Source organism: Pan paniscus, chromosome 2 (assembly GCF_029289425.2).
Source record: "Pan paniscus chromosome 2, NHGRI_mPanPan1-v2.0_pri, whole genome shotgun sequence".
Lineage (NCBI taxonomy): Eukaryota > Metazoa > Chordata > Mammalia > Primates > Hominidae > Pan > Pan paniscus.
The window spans coordinates 183,326,564-183,346,882 of NC_085926.1; the positions used below are offsets into that span (position 1 = coordinate 183,326,564).

At 39.8% G+C, this 20,319-nt stretch overlaps 1 protein-coding gene across 2 annotated transcripts in view; it reads left to right on the plus strand.

The window, feature by feature from the left end:
• MAP3K13 (mitogen-activated protein kinase kinase kinase 13) overlaps positions 1-20,319 on the plus strand; it is a 203,046-nt gene that overhangs the window by 168,279 nt on the left and 14,448 nt on the right. For both annotated transcript variants that reach the window (XM_034957847.2, XM_003806606.4), the window contains 3 exons: positions 11,920-12,029; positions 14,121-14,237; positions 15,202-15,339. In XM_034957847.2, the coding sequence (XP_034813738.2) occupies positions 11,920-12,029; positions 14,121-14,237; positions 15,202-15,339 (365 nt within the window). The remainder of the gene's footprint in view (positions 1-11,919; positions 12,030-14,120; positions 14,238-15,201; positions 15,340-20,319) is intronic.

Genomic DNA, 20,319 nt, shown 5'->3' on the forward strand with positions numbered 1-20,319 from the left:
AGCTGAAGTACAGACGTGGGAGGTTAAATACCACAATGAGCCTATGATAGAACTCAGCCTAGAGAGAACCTTTTCTCTAAGTGTGTCATCTAGTAGCTCCAAGTAAGTATAATTTAATGATTCTGTTAGCCTCTACTGTACTACAAAGCATCTCAAAACTTTTATTTTTATTTTTATTTTTTGAGACAAGGTCTCACTCTGTCAACCAGGCAGGAGTACCGTGGTCTGATCTCGGCTCACTGCAGCCTTCACCTCCCGGGCTCAAGCAACCCTCCCACTTCAGCCCCCCAAGTACCTAGGACTACAAGCATGCACCACCACACCTGGCTAATTTTTGTTTTTTGTTTTTGTTTTTTTGGTAGAGATGTGGTTTCACCATGTTGCCCAGGCTGGTCTCAAACTCCTGGGCTCAAGCGATCTCCCTGCCTCGGCCTCCCAAAGTGCTGGGATTACAGGCATGAGCCATTGCCTGGCCCCATCCCAAAACTTATGGCTTAGAACAGTAAGCATTTATGTGTATGTAGCTCATGATTCTATGGGTTGGCAATTTGGGCCAGGCAGTTCTACTGGCTTTGACTGGGCTCACTCATGTGTCTGTGGTGAATTGTCAGGTCAGCTGGGAGGCTGGCTGGTCCTAGGATGGTCTCATTCACGCACCTGACCACTGGCTGGCTATTAGCTAGAGCACCTTGCTTCTCCTCCACGTGGCCTCTATCCCTCCAGCAGGCCACCTTGGGCTTGTTCACATGGTGTTCTCAGGGTAACAAATGTAGCGAGAGAGCAAGTCCCAATGCACAAGTGATTTCCAGGCCTGTGCTGCATTATTCCTGCTAATGTTCCATCGGCCAAGCAAGTCACAGGCCAACCCAGATTCTCGGGATTGAGAAATAGGCTTCACCTCTTGACAAGAGAATCTGCCACAGCACATCATAAGGGCGCAGATCTGGAGAGGGGAAGAATTGGTGGCAATTAAATTAAAAGGGTGCAAATGTCATAAGGATTGGTCATCTAACCACTATCAATGTGGATAAGGGGGTGGTGAGAGATGAATTTTTTATAAGGCCCTTATCCCTTCCAGACCCAGGCAATATCAAAAGGAATGGAACTATAACTTTTGAAATAAATGTGATGATCCTGAATTATAGCTGTATGCTTATAGAACATAACAAAATTATTACCTAATTTCTCATTTCTCATATAGCTTTATCTCACTTAATGTTATTGTGCTTCAGAAATGAATTTTGTAAAGTGAATCGCATCGCCCCGCTGACTTCCAGTAGCATTTCAAAGATTCACTCTCAGAAAAGACATTTTACTAGCAGTTGGCATTTCAGCCTCCTTCTCATAGCCCCCCATCCCTGAAGGGCGATGAGTTTACCCACCAGGAAAGTGTCTGATGAAAACAGTCCTGAACTTTTGGAGGGGCATCATCCCTGGGAGCTGAACAAGTCCTTAAACATGCTTTTCACTTTGGGAGGCCGAGACGGGCAGATCACGAGGTCAAGAGATTGAGACCATCCTGGCCAACATGGTGAAACCCCGTCTCTACTAAAAATACAAAAATTAGCTGCACGTGGTGCCACACACCTGTAGTCCCAGCTACTCAGGAGGCTGAGGCAGGAGAATCACTTGAACCTGGGAGGCGGAGGATGCAGTGAGCTGAGATCACGCCACTGCACTCCAGCCTGGGGGACAGAGCGAGACTCCGTCTAAAAAAAAAAAAAAAATTATATATATATATATGAGATATATATATGATATATATATGAGATATATATATGATATATATATGAGATATATATATGATATATATATGAGATATATATATGATATATATATGAGATATATATATGATATATATATGAGATATATATATGATATATATATGAGATATATATATGATATATATATGAGATATATATGATATATATATGAGATATATATATGATATATATATGAGATATATATATGAGATATATGAGATATATATATGATATATATATGAGATATATATGATATATATATGAGATATATATATGATATATATATGAGATATATATATGATATATATATGAGATATATATATGATATATATATGAGATATATATATGATATATATATGAGATATATATATGATATATATATGAGATATATATGAGATATATATATGAGATATATATGAGATATATATGAGATATATATGAGATATATATATGATATATATATGAGATATATATATGATATATATGAGATATATATATGATATATATGAGATATATATATGATATATATGAGATATATATATGATATATATATGAGAGATATATATGATATATATATGAGAGATATATATGATATATATGAGAGATATATATGATATATATATGAGAGATATATATGATATATATATGAGAGATATATATGATATATATGAGAGATATATATGATATATATATGAGAGATATATATGATATATATGAGAGATATATATATGATATATATGAGAGATATATATATGATATATATGAGATATATATGATATATATATGAGATATATATATATGATATATATATGAGATATATATATGATATATATATGAGATATATATATGATATATATGAGATATATATATGATATATATGAGATATATATGATATATATGAGATATATATATGATATATATATGAGATATATATATGATATATATGAGATATATATATGATATATATGAGATATATATATGATATATATATGAGATATATATATGATATATATATGAGATATATATATGATATATATATGAGATATATATGATATATATGAGATATATATATGATATATATGAGATATATATGATATATATATGAGATATATATATGATATATATATGAGATATATATATGATATATATATGAGATATATATGATATATATATGAGATATATATATGATATATATATGAGATATATATATGATATATATATGAGATATATATGATATATATGAGATATATGATATATATGAGATATATATGATATATATGAGATATATGATATATATGAGATATATATGATATATATGAGATATATATGAGATATATATGATATATATGAGATATATATGATATATATATGAGATATATATATGATATATATGAGATATATATATGATATATATGAGATATATATGATATATATATGAGATATATATGATATATATATGAGATATATATGATATATATGAGATATATATGATATATATATGAGATATATATATGATATATATATGAGATATATATATGATATATATATGAGATATATATGATATATATATGAGATATATATATGAGATATATATGAGATATATGAGATATATATGAGATATATGTGATATATATGAGATATATGTGATATATATGAGATATATGATATATATATGAGATATATATGATATATGAGATATATATACATGAGATATATATCATGTATATGAGATATATATGATATATACATGAGATATATATGATATATATGAGATATATATGATATACATGAGATATATATGATATATATGAGATATATATATGATATATATGAGATATATATGATATATATGAGATATATATGATATATATGAGAGATATATGATATATATGAGATAGATATATATGATATATATATGAGATAGATATATATGAGATAGATATGAGATAGATATATGCGATAGATATATGAGATATATATGAGATATATATGAGATATATATGATATATATGAGATATATGATATATATGAGATATATATGATATATATATGAGATATATATGATATATATGAGATATATATGATATATATGAGATATATGATATATATGAGATATATATGATATATATGAGATATATATGAGATATATGAGATATATATGATATATGAGATATATATGATATATATATGAGATATATATGATATATATGAGATATATATGATATATATGAGATATATGATATATATGAGATATATGATATATATGAGATATATATGATATATATGAGATATATATGATATATATGAGATATATATGAGATATATATGAGATATATGAGGTATATATGATATATATCATATATATGAGATATATATGATATATATGAGATATATGAGATATATATATGAGATATATGAGATATATGAGATATATGAGATATATATGAGATATATATGAAATGAGATATGTATGAGATATATGATATGTATGATATATGAGATATATATGATATATATGAGATATATATGATATATATGTGATATATATCATATATATGAGATATATATGAGATATATATGATGTATATATGAGATATATATATGAGATTATATATATATATATGATATATATGTTTTTCTACCTGCCCCTGCTGGAGGCTTGGAGTACTTCTGTGGTGTCTGATACACAGAGAGACACTCTGCCTGTCACACAGATATTGAGGAATATCTTAGTAAAGGCATAGGTTTTTGTTGTTTTGATTGCAGTTCCTAAGAAATGATAAATCAGAGACTCCTGTCCTGTTACCAAAGTTCTAACACACCCTCTCTGATCCATAAACTTAGATCTCCCCACAACTGTGTCTTTAAATAGTCAGGCTTGCCCCTATTGTTTGTTACTATTTCTAAGAAATTATTATGTAAGTAAAGTGTTTGCTTTCAGAGGAAATAAGATGAGGTAGGAGGTTGACTTCATGGCATTTCCTGCATTCTTTGATACACATTCAGATCAATTCCCTTAGCACTATCGCCCATCTGTTCAGATACATGTAGGTATCGGGGCACTGGGTGAGAAATCTTTATCTTCTGTTAGTAATCAGAAAAAACACTTAACCCTTTTGTGAAATGAAAGAGAATATAGTACTCGCTAGGAAATCTTTCGAACTTTAAGATATGGTTGCAATCACAGCTTTGCTTCTCCTTTTTTTTTTTTTGAGACGGAGTCTTGCTCTGTCTTACCCAGGCTGGAGTGCAGTGTCGCAATCTCTGCTCACTGCAGCCTCCACCTCCCGAGTTCAAGCAATTCTCCTGTCTCAGCTTCCCGAGTAGCTGGGACTACAGGCGTGTGCCACCACACTCGGTTAATTTTTGTATTTTTAGTAGAGACAGGGTTTCACCACGTTGGCCAGGCTGGTCTCGAACTCTTCACCTCAGGTGATCCACCCACCTTGGCCTCCCAAAGTGCTGTGGTTACAGGTGTGAGCCACCGTGCACAGCCAACTTTGCTTCCTTTACAATAAAACTGTACGTAGCATAATTTTGAAAAGCAATTTCTGATGATGGTATTAAGTCACAAGCCATTAAGACGGTCAATATAAGTTTACATATTTGGAAAAACTTCCAGTTCTGAACAGATGTTACTTAAGTCCTCCTAAAACGTCACTTCTGAAGCCAGTCCCACATTTTGAGAACCTACCACTTGCAGAGCCCTGTGCAGGGCAGCTAAGTTGCCACAGTCGGAATCCTCACCTGAACCGCTCCCAGATTATCAAGACACCCATAGCATGGAGCATTAAAACTGAACTCAGAAAAGGTTGTCTTGGGAAAAGAATAGGAAAGAAAAGGAGAGGAGAGAACAGGAGAGGAGGTCAGAAGAGGAGAGAAGAGGGGAGAAGAAAACTGAGTACATTAAGCATCTATCTTAGCTCAGGCTGCTACAACAAAATGTCACACACTGGGTGGCTTAGAAACAGCAGAAGTTAGTCTCACGGTTCTGGAGACTGAGAAGTCCAAGGCACCAGCAGAGTTGGTGTCTGGTGAGGGCCTGAGTTCTGGTTCATAGGTGATGCCTTCTCACTCTGTCCTCACGAGGTGGAAGGGTGAACAAGCTCCCTTGGGCCTATTTGATAAGGGCACTCTTCTCATTCATGAGGGCTCTGCCCTCATGACCTAATTACTTCCCCAAAGCCCCACCTCCTAATACTGTCCCTTTGTGGTTAAGATTTCAGCATATGAATTTGGAGGGAACACAAACATTCAGACCATAGCAGCATTTTTTCATATTCACTTATTCTTCTTCCACATTTTTCCCAACATAAAATTTCTCTTCTCCTTAAATAGCTCCAAATCTGCTATTTTGCTACCTCCTAGAATTTTCTCGGTATTTATAAGTCAATTTGTCTCTGGATCTGAAAGTGAGACTACCTCTAGCTAATATGAACTGGCTAGTGAGGTACTACAAATAGCAAGAGACCTTTAGTCTAAACTCCATCCTGTCACTTCATACTGTGTGGTCTTGGCTAAGTCAGTCAGTTACACTAAACCTCAGCTTATTCACCAAAACAATGAAGGTAATCCTATCTTCCCTTCCTTAGGGAGTTTCTGTGAGGAGCAAATGAAAAGATAAAACTGCAAATGCATTGTAGACCATCAAGAACAGTTGATTGTAAGATGTCATTATTCTTGGCTGGCCACAGTGGCTCATGCCTGTAATCCCAGCACTTTGGGAGACCGAGATGGGTGGATCATTTGAGGTCAGGAGTTCAAGACCAGTCTGGCCAACATGGCAAAACCAAGTGTCTACTGAAAATACAAAAATTAGCTGGGTGTGGTGTAATCACCTGTAATGCCAGCTACTTGGGAGGCTGAGACACAAGAATCGCTTGAACCCAGGAGGCAGAGGTTGCAGTGAGCCAAGATCGAGCCACTGCACTCCAGCCTGGGCAATAGAGCGAGACCCCATCTCAAAAAAAAAAAAAAGATGTCATTATGTCATTATTCTTGAGTTGCGTACGATAGCATAAAACAAAAACAAAGGTGCCATTATTCACCTTAATTTTTGTAGCTTTGTACTAAGTACAAAAATTAAGCCTCCTTTGGGTTGTTAGATTCTGGATTCTTTTTCTGATGAACTCCTGAGATGAATAAGATGGCAGCCAGGGAACTCCTATTGTGTTTGACTTTATCCTGCCCCAGTAGGGAAGACCTGGCTTTTTGGCAGGCACATTCTCTTTCTATAGTCCTCTTGTACCTGAGGCCTTGCCTCCTCCTGCCTGCTAAGATCCTCTCAACGTCAGTTATCAATCAATAGTTGTTAGCCCCTGGTCTCCACTTTCCACCAAAACTTCGGTCAAGAGGTGCTGCCAAGAGTCCAGCTGACTCCTTCCTGAGAGAAAACGCGGCATTTGTTTTTCGTCAACAGCACATGTATAAAGATGTAGCCTATATGGAGCAGATGAACAAAGCAACCGATATCAATACAATGTTAGATTCTGCCAAAGCTATTGCTTCATTGCTAGACAATCACCCATTTCTCCAAATAGGCAATTACTGTTCCTGGTATTCAATTACATTTGACATGAGTCTTTAGAAAACATTGTCACCCAATTCCAGATCCCAGTTGCTAGGTGGATCGTGTGCCTGGCTTTGAAGCTCTCTCACCCCGCTGCCTTTGCATCATTCTAGTGTTCTCTTGAGTGCCATTGTGACCACCCAGAAATGCAGGGACTGGGAGTTGCAGACACCCCAACTGTGAGGTTAGACTCTGCTGCCTTAAAAGTAATCTTCTTGTGAGGGAGCAGATACGTATGCAGAGGCTGGACACTCACATCAGGAGAGGAGTCGTGTGCCCAGAAAGGGTTGGACTGGACCCCACTATGGCTTTTCTGATCCCATCTGATTTCCCTCTAATAAGCCCCCCAAATCTTGCTTCTCTACTCCTTAAGCTAGGCTGGAACTGGCTCAATTTCTTTTTTGTTGTTGTTATTTACTTTTTAAAAAGTGTGGTAAAATAAAGATAGTATAAAATTTGCCATTTTAACCATTAAAAAAAATTTTTTTTTGAGACAGAGTTTCGCTCTTGTCACCCCGGCTGGAGTGCAGTGGTGTGATCTCAGCCCACTGCAACCTCCACCTCCCAGGTTCAAGCTATTCTCTCCTGCCTCAGCCTCCCAAGTAGCTGGGACTACAGGCACCTGCCATCGTGCTGGCTAATTTTTTGTATTTTTAGTAAAGATGGGGTTTCACCATGTTGGCCAAGCTGGTCTCGAACTCCTGACTTCAGGTGATCCACCCGCCTCAGCCTCCCAAAGTGCTGGGATTATAGATATGAGCCACCCCACCCGGCCGATTTTAACCATTTTTGAATGCATGACTCAGTGGCATTAATTACATTCACAAGGTTGTGAAATTGTCACCACTATCTGTTTCCAAAACTTTTCATCACCTCATTCAGCAGTAACTCCCCATTCCCTCCTCCCCACCACCCCCGGTAATCTCTATTCTACTTTCTGTCTCTATGAATTTGCCTATTCCAGGTTATTTCATTTAAGTAGAATAGTACAATATTTGTTCGCTTGTGCCTGGCTTGTTTCACGTGGTGTGTTTTCAAGGTTCACATATTTTGTAGCATGTGTCACAACTTCATTACTTTTTATGGCTAAATAATATTCCATGGTATATATACCACATTTTGTTTATCCATTTATCTATTAATTCAACTTTATTTTGACACCTATACAGTATTCCCCACTTATCCGTGGTACATTCCATGACCCCCAGTGGATGCCTAAACCTTGAATAGTACGGAGCCTGACTGCTGTCCATCAGAACACGTTTCTTTTCATATCTTCCACCCACAAATGTAATGTCTCTTCTATCTTAACTAAGCTCTGTCTTTACTTTTTATTTATTTATTTATTTTTTGGAGCAACCCTATTAACTGATTAGCCTCTTATCAATACTGTGGACAGCAGGAGAGCAACGCTGGTTCTGTTCCAGGGTATCTCAGGCCTTGTAGTGAAACAATGGGAAATGCCCCTCCACTCCTAGGAAGGTGGCTTTGTCACAGGTCAGGCTCATGCAGGACTCCTCCCACCCTTAGCCTTCTCTCTCAGAGCCTCCTCGATAGCTGTGCAAATTGGCTGCGGGCTTGCCCATCCTCCCTTTCTTCATATGTGCCCAGACATGGCTGAATTGCAGATTAAGCTCAAATTGGAACTCCTTTTCCATGAGATTCTAAGTATATAAAATGGAACTCGAAATCAACAAGTGCCAGGAATAGGATACCTTCGGGGGAAACACATTATTCATCAGTACCTGGTGTTTTCCCATACGTCCTTTTTTCTGTTCACAGGAGGGAACTTCTTTTCCGGAAATCTACTTTCTTACAGATTTCAATCTTCAGAAAGTTCTCCTTGAGTTTCCCGTAATTATAAGCTAGATGTCAGGAGATTTATTTCCTCTAGAATTAAAACAAATCTCATCTGTGATATAAAATTCCTCACCACCAGAGGGAGGTACTCCTTTTCTCGTCCCTTCTTGAAGTATTTTAGTAGGATACAGTGACAGTTTTGCACAAAAGAGGATACTTCAAGACACAAATCTGACCCTCTTATTCTTTTTTGGTCTAACTACTTTCACTTGTCATTCTTTCGCCTCCTAAAGCTCAAATACTCCTCCTGCTCCATGACTTTGATCTGATGATTGAGAGAACAGCATTAGCAGGGGCTCAACCAAACTTTCGTTTACAGCTTAGATGCTGTCAAAGGCCACTATCAAACAATGCAGTAGTGTATTCTGATGAGATTGGGCACGTTCAGGGTGGTATGGCCATAGACTGCAGTAGTGTATTCTGGATCTTGGCTTTCTAATGGCATTGTTGGATAGATTTGCTGCCTGAAAGTCAACCAACCAACAGAAACTTCTCTCCAGTGTTCAACCTATATGTGGGAAAATCTAGCATATTATAGAATGATCATTTTTTGCATGATTAAAATACAATTTCCTCTATAAAAATAGATGAGAAACAGCTAATTTGGGGAAAACCTTCTATAAATCCACAATTACTTAAGAATAACTACCTACTTGATCCAGAAAGATACTCTTTCTATTATTGTGGTACACTTAATGAGAGCTACTGTCTTTTATTTTATTTTATTTTATTTTATTTATTTTTTTTCTGAGATGGAGTTTCGCTCTTGTTGCCCAGGCTGGAGTGCAATGGCATGATCTTGGCTCGCTGCAAGCTCTGCCTCCCGGGTTCAAGCGGTTCTCCTGCCTCAGCCTCCCGAATAGCTGGGATTACAGGGGCAGGCCACCACACCCAGCTAATTTTTGTATTTTTAGTAGAGACAGGGTTTCATCATGTTGGCCAGGCTGGTCTTGAACTCCTGGGCTCAAGCAATCCTCTCACCTCAGCCTCCCAAAGTGCTGGAATTCCAGGCATGAGCCACCACACCCACAATAGCAATTAGGGATTGCTATTATTTTTTTTTTAATTTTAAAAATATATATAGGCAAGGATGTAGAGAAACTGGAATCCTTGTACACTGTTGGTGAGAATGCAAAATGGTGCAGCTAACATGGAAAACAATAGGGAGACTCCTCACCAAATTCAAAATGGAGCTATCTGACGATCTGGAGAGATACTTTTTAACATGAATCTAAAGGTAGTAGAATAATTTTAGGAGAAGATTATATAGATACATTTAGTTACAAATCTAGCCTTCACTGGAAATTATGTCTCACTGGCTTCTGGAGATGGAAGATAGTCTATACATAATATGAGGAAATTTATTTTCACTGTTTGTTTCTCTCTGTGGCCTATTGCCTGTAGGCCATATTCCAGTAGTGGTTTTTTTCTACCCCCTAAAATTTAGGTAAAATTAGCTTGAAATTTCATGCCCTGTGGAAAACTCAATGTCCTTTCTAATACTTCTGTACATTTCTGGGAGAGTGATAATTTCATGGCTGCTCTGCCTCTGCCTTCCTAAAATTCTTGGTCCCCACCCCTGCTGCCTTGTGGTTGTGCCTTTATCTTTGTCCCATATTGACCAAACATTCAATTCAGCACCTTTCTTTAAAAAACAAAACAGGGCCGGGTGCGGTGGCTCATGCCTGTAATCCCAGCACTTTGGGAGGCCAAACTGGGTGGATCATTTGAGGTCAGGAGTTCAAGACCAGCCTGGCCAACAAGGTGAAATCCCGCCTCTACTAAAAATACAAAAATTAGCCGGGTGTGGTGGCGCGTTCCTGTAATCCCAGCTACTCAGGAGGCTGAGGCAGGAGGATCACTTGAACCCGCGAGACAGAGGCTGCAGTGAGCCGAGATCACGGCACTGCACTCCAGCCTGGGTGACAGAGCGAGACTCCGTCTCAAAAATAACAATAAATAAATAAATAAACAAAATTTTTTAAAGCAGTCATTCAAAGCCTAGGTGAATGTCAGAGACCTCACTGACAGTTTAGAAAATTTAAAGAAGTTTACATTTTGAACAACTTCAACCATGTATTAGACATCCATCCCTGCTCTAAAAATTTTGTCAAACTACTAAATTGCTTGGCCATACTCTCTCTTTCCTCCTCCTCCTTCTCTCCTTTCTGTTATTTCCCTCAACTCCAAATTCCCGTATAGCTTCTTATATTTCTATTCTAATTTCCTGCTGTTCATGCCTGTAGGGTCTTCTACTCTAGGTATTTTCTCAAGATACTTTCCCAAACAAAGCCTAGGAGGAATTCTGGGCCCAAAAAGATGTTCGTAATCTCACATGCACACATACGTTTCCATGTGGTTATCAGAGCTGTTTTTTTCTGGCCAGGCAATCTCAGCCACCATCTTGCCTTAAAGTGAACTCTTTTATTCCAAAAGTGATGGCCAGTATGCCGGCTGTGATGTTCCTCATAGCCAGTGCTGGAGGAAAACTCGGAAAAACACAGCATCATATATTGGAGTAGAAATATAGAAGTGGGCTGGGGCATGGAGATATAGTAGCAGGCGATATTTTGCTATTAATCAGATCATATTTATTGAACATCTCTTCTGAAAAAGGCTCTTCAGTAGAAGCACGCAGGGAAAAAAAAATCTTGTACGTGACTTTATGGATATATTCAGAGATTGAAACTCCTGGAATTTATCAAAATCTAATTTGTCCTTACCCAGGCTGAATGGAGAGAAGAAGTGAAAAAACATTTTGAGAAGATCAAAAGTGAAGGAACTTGTATACACCGGTTAGATGAAGAACTGATTCGAAGGCGCAGAGAAGAGCTCAGGTCAGCTCATCCCTCCTTCCCCACCTCCCTTCATCCCCAGGTCTTCAGATGTTAACAGGCACCCTTATCATAACCACCATTTCACTTTCCACACACCTTTCACCTCTGCTTTTTATTGTTATGCTCTTTAACAGTTGCCCCAAAAGTTAGCCTTCCTTTGTATCTCTTTCCTATCCCTTCTTCCCAACTCCATTATCCTCTTTTATTAGGTCTCTGCAACAAAGATTCTTGAAACAATGCTATTTAATCATTCAGCCAGTGTCCTAGGTGCCATGCAATTCCAGAAATTTATAAGATTTAGTCCCTGGCTTCAAGATGCTTATAATCTATTAAGAGATATAAGGCCAGGTGCAGTGGCTCACACCTGTAATCCCAGCACTTTGGGAGGACAAGGCAGGCAGGTCACTTGAGCCCAGGAGTTTGAGACCAGCCTGCCCAGCATGGCAAAACCCCACCTCTACTAAAAATACAAAAAATTAGCTGGGTGTGGTGGCGCACGATGCCTGTGATCCCAGCTATGCAGGAGACAGAGGCATGAGAATCACGTGAACCCAGAAGATGGAGGCTACAGTGAGCCCAGATTGTGCCACTGCAGCCCAGCCTGGGTGACAGAGTGAGATTCTGTCTCAAAAAAAGAGAGAGAGATAAGACATGTTCATGAATAATCACTGATATGGTTTGGCTCTGTGTCTCCACCCAAATCTCACCTCATATTGTAACCCCCATAATCCCCATGTGTCAAGGACAGAACCAGGTGGAGGTAACTGGATCTTGGGGGCGGCTTCCCCCATGCTGTTTTTGTGATAATGTGTGAGTTCTCAGGAGATCTGATGGTTTTATAAACATCTGGCATTTCCCCTGCTTGCACTCAATCCATCCTGCCGCCCTGTGAAGGTGCCTGCTTCTCCTTTGCCTTCTGCCATGATTGTAAATTTCCTGAGGCCTTCCCAGCCATGCAGAACTGTGAGTTAATTAAATCTCTTTCCTTTATAAATTACCCAGTGTCCAGTATTTCTTCATAGCAGTGTGAGAACAGACTAAGACAATCACATCTGAGTCAGTTCCGAATGCTATAACGAACTTTAGACTGGATAATATATAAACAACAGAAATGTATTGGTCACAGTTCTGGAGCTGAGAAGTCTGTAATCAAGGTGCCAGCAGATTCAGAGTCTGGTGAGGGCCCGTTCTTCATACATGGCACCTTCTATGTGTCCTCACACCGCAGAAGGGCAAAAGGGCTCCCTCAAGTCTTTTTTATAAGGGGACTCATCTCATTGACAAGGGCAGAGCTCTCATGACCTAATCACCTCCTAAAGACCCCACCTATTTATTTATTTATTTTGAGATAGTCTCTCTCTGTCGCTTAGGCTGGAGTGCAGTGGCAACATCTCAGCTCACTGCAACCTCCACCTCCCAGGTTTAAGCGATTCTTCTGCCTCAGCCTCCTGAGTAGCTGTTGCAGGTGTGCTAACCATGCCGGGCTAATTTTTGTATTTTTAGTAGAGACAGGGTTTCACCATATTGCACAGGCTGGTCTTGAACTCCTGACCTCGTGATCCACCTGCCTCAGCCTCCCAAAATGCTGGGATTACAGGCATGAGCCACTGCATCTGGCCAACCCCACCTCTTAACATTATCATCTTGGGTGTTAGGTTTCAACATATAAATCTGGGGGGACACAAACATTCAGACCATACCAACCACTATATCACACAGGGTCTGGGCCGTGGCTAAGTGTAAATGAGTGATCATGGTGTTGGCTTTAACTGCATATTTCCATTAACATATGAGTCTATTCTACTGTATTCTTATTAAGATAGTGACAAATTATAGACAGATTTTTATCTGCGGCCCTCTTGGCTATTCTATATGGCTGATGGGCTCTTTAGGATAAACCGAGTGGAGAGCTTAGATTTCCCGCCTCCCGTTCCATTTTGTCTGAGTTACTGCACTGGACAAGGGAGGCTTAAACTAAGAGGGCCTTGGGCAAATGCTTTTGTGATCAATCATCCTGTTTCTTATTTCATCAAGCGGACTTTTTTCTCCCGAAGTTGGTTGGCTGGGCTGACCCTGTGTTTTCTCTGACAGGCATGCGCTGGATATTCGTGAACACTATGAGCGGAAGCTTGAGCGGGCGAATAATTTATACATGGAATTGAGTGCCATCATGCTGCAGCTAGAAATGCGGGAGAAGGAGCTCATTAAGTATGTATCCAGACCAGTGTCTGTCCTTACTGATTTGAGTCTGTCAATCAGCAGAAACATACTACCCTTCCATGTTGCTGCTACTCAGAACTGGCAGATATTTTATTCATTCACCCAACATTCCTTCCGGGATGTGCTATGCACAGGTCCCTGCCCCTGGCGAGGTATACAAATAAGTGGAGTTGCCACAGAGCAAGTTATAGGGGAACATGCACTTGGCAGTCATTTGCTGCAGAGGGAAGGGGTCCCCATTTCAAGAAGAGCACGGGGTGAAGACCGGGGAGCCGATTGCCCCCTGGGGAAATGTATTGGCTGCTGAAAGTCGTGTAAGGTACTCCTGATGGTGGCAAGAAAACCCTGGGAATCCTGACCAAATAAGCAGCTACTGAAAACAAGCAGGACTTCTGTCATTGTATTATGCTGGGGAAATGAAAGTGAGTGTTAGTGTCTCAGTGCATGAGCTGAAGAGCAGAATGAAGTCAGGTTAATTTGAATTTAGTATTTGCTTTTCTTTTTTTTTTTTTTTTTTTTTTGAGATGGAGTCTTGCTCTGTCACCCAGGCTGGAGTGCAGTGACATGATCTCAGCTCACTGCAACCTCCGCCTCCCGGATTCAAGTGATTCTCCTGCCTCAGCCTCCTGAGTAGCTGAGACTACAGGTGCATGCCACCATGCCCAGCTAATTTTTGTATTTTTAGTAGAAATGGGATTTCACTATGTTGCCCAGGCTGGTCTCGAACTCCCAACCTCAGGTGATCCACCCACCTCGGCCTCCCAAAGTGCTGGGATTACATGCCTGAGCCACCGAGCCCGGCTGTTTGTTTGTTTTTTAAACCTGAATAGCAGTCTTGTTATTCAAATAGCTAAATGTGGCAGAATCTGTGGTAGAATTAGCCGGTGAAAATATTCTGCCTATCCTTTCTGTCTGCAATGACTGAGGTGTGGCTTTTGCCTTTATTCTGCAGGCGTGAGCAAGCAGTGGAAAAGAAGTATCCTGGGACCTACAAACGACACCCTGTTCGTCCAATCATCCATCCCAATGCCATGGAGAAACTCATGAAAAGGAAAGGAGTGCCTCACAAATCTGGGATGCAGACCAAACGGTGAGACACCTGTACAAATGCAGTATTCAGATAAATAGGGAAAGACCCACCCACAAATCCACTCTCACATGATGGCCGATGTGGCCTCTTCTTTAGCTCATCAGATGACTGTAGAGATACTCAGTACTCTAGGTAAAACAGAGTAAGAAGGTGAGGGAGTATCACAAACTTTAGGAATCTAGCTTTTACATCTGTGGCATAAATATTTATTGTCTTAGCATGGAAAGAGAAATAAACTGGGGGCCAGACAGACCTGGATGCAAATCCTGGACCTGCCTTATAAGCTGTGTGAGTTGATCTCTGTCAACCCCAGTGTCCTCATGGATAAAATGGTATAATTACAGCACATGAGATTTCTTTTTATTTTTCTGACCTCTAGGACACAGAATTGGGTTAGTCATAATTCTTGATTTACAACACAATAGACCATGCATGGCTTACTTTTATTCACACATTTAGTTCGTTCTTTTTAATAATGTGGAAAGTACCTGCAAACTCACTGTATTAGTCCCTTCTTGCATTGCCATAAAGAAATACCTGACTGGGTGCGGTGGCTCACGCCTGTAATCCCAGCACTTTGGGAGGCCGAGGTGGGTGGATCACGAGGTCAGGAGATCAAGACCATCCTGGCCAACATGGTGAAACCCCATCTCTACTAAAAATACAAAAATTATCTGGGTGTGGTGGCGCGTGCCTGTAATCCCAGCTACTCGGGAGGCTGAGGCAGGAGAATCACTTGAACCAGGGAGTCGGAGGTTGCAGTGAGCTGAGATCACGCCACTGCACCCCAGTCTGGTGACAGAGCGAGACTCTGTCTCAAAAAAAAAAAAAAAAAAGAAATACCTGAGACTGGGTAATTTATAAAGATAAAAGGTTTAATTGGCTCACGGTTCTGCAGGCTACACAGGAAGCATGACAGCTTCTGCTCAGCTTCTCGGGAGGCCTCAGGAAACTTATAATCATGGTGAAAAACAAAGGGGGAGCCAGCACTTCACATGGCTGGAATAGGAGGAAGAGAGAGCAAAGCAGGAGGTGCTACATTCCTTTAAATAACCAAATCTCATGAAAACTCATTCACTCACTATCATGAGAACAGCACCGAGGGGATGATGCTAAACCATTCATGAGAAACTGCCCCCATGATCCAATCACCCCCTCACCAGGCCCCACCTCCAACAGTAGGGATTACAATCCGACATGAGATTTGGGTGGGGACGTAGACTCAAACCATATCACTCCTCATGGAAACAAAAGCAGGGGCTTTGATAATTACCTATATCTAACCATATGGGTTCCCTTCATTGTACCCTAGCATGGGAGTTTTGTGAAGTTTAAATAAGATAACATGTATAACATGTGAAATCATCTATCAAATCATAGGTGCTCGAAAAATGTATTTTGGGATAGTTTAAAAAAAGATTGCCCTTTCCCCTTTTTACTACATATTTGCCTTATATTAGTTTAATCTTGGAATTCTCTTCCTCTCATTTTTCCTTACCAAACTCTGTAGAGACTCATTCCTCAATAACAGAGGGTTGGCTCTCTCCTAGCTAAGTTAATGTAAAGGGAAGGAATGTCCCTAAACCTAGGGTATAGACCTAATAGTGAGATGTGAGCTAAATGCAGTAAGAATAGAGCTAATGAGAGAACACAAACCAAGAATGTATTATGACGCTATCAGAATGGCAGTCATTCTACCATAGCGGGACTAATAGGTACCTAACTTCTAATGACTAATTCCAATTTTGCTTTTACCTTCTGCCCCAACCATCTAATGGTCACAGACTAATTCCAATTTTGCTTTTACCTTCGCCCCAACCATCTAATGGTCAAGTTCTGAGAAACTTTTTTCAGATTCCACCTGACACAATCCTTGGGGGTGGGGGAAATCCCAACACCCCTTTTCTTTTGTTGTACTAATTAGGGACAGAGTCTGCCCGATGGCTGCTCCCTGCCTTCTGCCTACAGTTAAAACTAAGAGCGCTGGGGGAGAAAATAGAACTATTTAACTTTTTCAAATATGAGCTCATGTTTGCTTTTATTTTGGCTATGAGAAATGTTTGAAAGAGTTTGACAACACAAGTAGATGCTTAGTCAATGAGCTAGCTGAACACGAGGAAGGCAACCTGCAAAGAGCTGTACTGTCAGCTGATTGTCCCTTGAAGGACTTCCGTTTCAGATGATTTGGACAGTCCAATGATTACCTAGTGAGAAGCCTGGAGACCTTGAAGGAAATTAGAGAGGAGAAACCATTCAACCATCCTTAAGCCCAGGTTTCAGTTTATGTTTAGTTAGACTAAAAAGAGTGTCAAGTTCAGTCATGGACATTTCCAGCCTGTCATAAGTGAGTACAGTCCAAAAAGATAGTCTAAATACCCTGTAATAATGAGACGCTTGAAATGGGGAAGAACTATGCCTTGGGGTCAACAGACTTGGGTTCAAGTTATGAGTTCTGCCACTTGCTGGCTTTGTGATGGATACAACCCAGCATAACCTCTGATCCTCAGTGCACTTCTCCATCAAATGGGTATTGTAATAGTAGGAACAAAGTGCTTTCTGCAGTACAAATTGGCCAGCTGACCACAGAATTTTGAATCTGGGACAGGAAGCTGCCAATAGCAGACAATACCCTACCCACCTTATCATAAACCCTTAATACCTGGAACTTCTATGCTAAGACAGGTCCTTAACTGTACTTTTCCTGTAAACGAAGAAAAACCCATCTCCTGCTGCCTGCTGCCTACTTATGAGCTGTGGCTGTTCAATGTGCGGCCTCACTTTAGCATCATCTGAGAGCTTGTTATACTTGCAGGCTCTTAGGCCCCACCCCAGACCTACTAAATCAAAGTCTTCTTGTTTAACAACCTCCCCGGGTGATTTGTATGTGCCTTCAAGTTTGAACTCTGACCTTCAATAAACCAGATTGAAAATTAGGAGAGACTTTTTGTCTGGATTCTACCACTAATGAGCTATGAGAGCATCAGCCATTTTGGCTGGGCTGTGAGCTCTTTGTCACATATGGTGAAGACAGGACTGTACCTGTGGTTTCCAAGCAAAGCCTGGAACACCCAAGGGCTTGTACAGAGGTTTCTCAGAGGCTATTGCAGGGGTAGGAAGGACAAGGAGGGGGAGCCTGGGAACTCTGCAGAGAAGGGCTGCTGCTCTCCACTTCAACCGGTTCCACTATACCTTTTTTATTTATTGCATTTCTCATAATAATTCGAGAGGATTCTGTTGTTAAAAACAAAAAAGTCTGGGCCCATCACCTGTAAAATTTCATGCTGACTTGTGTCTTTCTGGTCCAAAGAAGGGTAAGGCTACTCGCTGGTAGGAAGAAAGCAGTGGTTCTTCCTGGTAATCCTAGAGGCTCTGCCCTGAATCAGTTCATCAGTTTAGAAACCATTTATTGTTCACCTGCAGGCCTTGGAGTCAGTGTGGGCAAGGTGTAACTTCAGGCCTCTGATGTTCTTTTGCACATAATCTTCACAACTGGCCCAGTGAAGACTTGAAAACAGGACTGTGAAAGAACTCCCTCCCTTTAGGATCAAAGTGAAATGCCAGTGTCACTCCGCACTAGTCCGCCTCTTCCTGCTTCTACTCAACCTCCTGCTGAGCTCTGTCTTTCCTCCTTCTCTGACCCCTCCCTTCCTTTTCCTTCCTTCAAGCTTCTCTGAGTACTCACTATAAACAAGAGTCCTTGCTTTCTAGGGTGAGGTGTAGGATATAATACAGAAGGAATAACAGAAATCCTCTGTAAGTGGACATGTAGGTTGTTTCCAGCTTTTTGTTATTTCAAAAAATACTGGAACATAACATCATCAAACATGTATTTTGATGCACATATGAGGGGACTTCAAAAAGTTCACGGAAAATGTAATTATAAAAGATAACAATTAAAAATATAAACTTTACTTCTCAACATAAGCTCCATCAAGGTTAAGATAGTTTTGTAAGTGATGATATCAGCCATTTAATTCATCCCTAAAGAACTGAGGGTCCTGGAAATGTATCCATGTCAATACAGTCTTTTTACATTATTAACTAAAGAAAAAATGGATGCCCTTTAAAGGTATTTTCAGATTAGGAAACAAAAAGAAATGAGAAGGAGCCAAATCGGGACTGTAAGGTGGATGCTTAATGATCTCCCATAGAAACTCTTGAAAAATTGCCCTTGTTTGATGAGATGAATGAGCAGGAGCATTGTTATGGTGGAGAAGGACTCTCTGGTGAAGGTTTCCTGGATTTTTTTCTGCTAATGTTTTGGCTAACTTTCTAAAACACTCCTATAATAAGCAGATATTGTCATTCTTTGGCCCTCCAGAAAGTCAACAAGCAAAATGCTTTGAGCATCCCAAAAAAACTGTTGCCATGACCTTGCTTTTTTTTTTTTTTTTTTTTTGTAGAGATAGGGTCTTGCTATGTTGCTCAGACTGGTCTCAAACTCCTGGCCTCAAGCAATCCTCCTATCTTGGCCCCCAGAGTGCTGGGATTACAGGTGTGAGCCTGTACCTGGACGACTTTTACTTTTTTTTTTTTTTTTTTTTTTGAGACGGAGTCTCACTCTTGTTACCCAGGCTGGAGTGCAGTGGCACGATCTCAGCTCACTGCAACTTCTGCCTCCTGGGTTCAAGTGATTCTCCTGCCTCAGCCCCCTGAGTAGCTGGGATTACAGGCACCCACCACCACGCCTGGCTAATTTTTGTATTTTTAGTAGAAATGGGGTTTCACCATGTTGGCCAGGCTAGTCTCGAACTCCTGACCTCAAGTGATCTACCTGCCTTGGCCTCCCAAAGTGCTGGGATTATAGGCGTGAGCCACCACACCCGGCCGACCTTTACTCCTGACCAGTCTGTTTTGACTGGACCAGTTCCACCTCTTGGTAGCCATTGCTTTAATTGTGCTTTGTCTTCAGGATCATACTGGTAGAGCTGTGTTTCATCTCCTGTTACAATTTCACTTATTCAAAGAGATGTTTGAAGA